Source organism: Emiliania huxleyi (genome assembly GCF_000372725.1).
Source record: "Emiliania huxleyi CCMP1516 chromosome Unknown EMIHUscaffold_214, whole genome shotgun sequence".
Classification (NCBI taxonomy): Eukaryota; Haptophyta; order Isochrysidales; family Noelaerhabdaceae; genus Emiliania; species Emiliania huxleyi.
In genome coordinates, this window is record NW_005200469.1 from 127,799 (window position 1) to 129,387 (window position 1,589).

The 1,589-nt window shown below is 67.8% G+C and overlaps 1 protein-coding gene across 1 annotated transcript in view; it reads right to left on the minus strand.

The window, feature by feature from the left end:
* Nucleotides 1–1,589, minus strand: part of EMIHUDRAFT_235170 (hypothetical protein) — a gene marked incomplete at both ends in the record, with an annotated part of 4,198 nt that overhangs the window by 525 nt on the left and 2,084 nt on the right. Inside the window, 3 exons of the mRNA XM_005780468.1 lie at nt 156–322; nt 571–596; nt 818–874. Of these exons, the coding sequence (XP_005780525.1) occupies nt 156–322; nt 571–596; nt 818–874 (250 nt within the window). The remainder of the gene's footprint in view (nt 1–155; nt 323–570; nt 597–817; nt 875–1,589) is intronic.

Genomic DNA, 1,589 nt, shown 5'->3' on the forward strand with positions numbered 1-1,589 from the left:
CCCCCCCCGGGGGGGGGGGGGGACTTCGGATTGCGGCGCGGCTACCCCTAGCGCGTGGCTGTCCCGAGGGAACGCCACGCGACGGCGGCGCGGGGCGGCGGCTGGTCAATGCGCGATGTCCTCGCGAGGATGCACCTCGGCTACCTCTCTGCTACCTCTGTCTGCTGCATCTCGCCGTGAGGTTGGCGATCCAGTTGAGGGGCTGGCCGATCGAGGCGAGGGTGTCCTTTGCGTAGACGGGCATGATCTCGGAGATGATGAAGCCCTCGACGTTGCCCACGCCGACCGCGAACGAGACGATGATCATCACCATCGCCACGACCTACTCGTGCGGCATCAAGGGCGCGAGTGCGCGCGCCGGGCGGGCCGAGAGAGGGCGGTGGCCGCCGCCGTCGGCGCGTGGTGGCGGCGAGGGTGGCGGCGGCGAGGGTGGTGGCGGCGAGGGTGGCGGCGGCGAGGGTGGCGGCGGCGAGGGTGGCGAGGGTGGCGGCGGCGAGGGTGGCGCAAGCGAGGGTGGCGCAAGCGAGGGTGGCGGCGGCGAATGCGGCGAGGGTGGCGGCGGACCTCAACCTTCGGCATCACGCTCGGCAGGATGCCTACAGGGCAATCTCACGGCCGGCTCGGGTCGTCGCGTCGGAGGCGGGTGGGACCGCGGCGCCGAGTCGAGCCTAATCACGGGGCATGCGGCGTGACATGCAGCGCCGCTTCACGGCGTCGGCAGCGCGGCCCGGAGGAGGCGGACGACCGAACGACTCGGGAGATATGGGGAGATATGGGGAGATATGGGGAGATATGGGGAGATATGGGGAGATGCGACCGAACGACTCGCTCGCGGTCTGCGCGGCGAAGATGGTGAAGAAGCCGCAGCACATGCCTACGTGTTGAATACGCCAGTCGGGGCAGGAATACGGTATTGTGCAGCGTCTTGAGAGCACCGCGTGAATACAGCGGAGAAGAATACGGTCGAGTACGGCTGAAAACGTGTCCTCTCGAGTGCTGGTTGGGAGACATGAATACGGATTCCGCGTCTAGGAGCACATGCCCACCCAGGTGCACATCATCAGCGGCTTGCGGCCCGCCTTCTCCATGATGCCCATCGCGATGAAGGTCATCGCGAGGTTGACCAGGCTGAGCAGCGTCGTCGCCAGCTGAGGGTCGGGCACCTGCGTACCATCCCTCCAGGGTATCGAATCCAGTGTGGGTTCACTCCCGTGGGTGGTGCGGTAGCCGAGGGTCGGGCTCCTGGACGGCGCGGCGACACGCCGTCCGTGAAGCGGTGGCCACAGGACACGCCCACAGGACACGTCCACAGGACACGCCCACAGGACACGTCCACAGGACACGTCCACAGGACACGTCCACAGGACACGCCCACAGGACACGTCCACAGGACACGCCCACAGGACACGCCCACAGGACACGTCCACAGGACACGTCCACAGGACACGTCCACAGGACACGTCCACAGGACACGTCCACAGGACGGACACATCCAGATCATTCGTCAGGCGGACACGTCCGGCGGACGCGTCCACGGGCCATGCCGACGTTGCTGGGGCGTGTGAGCGCGCGGGGGGGGGAGGGGGGGA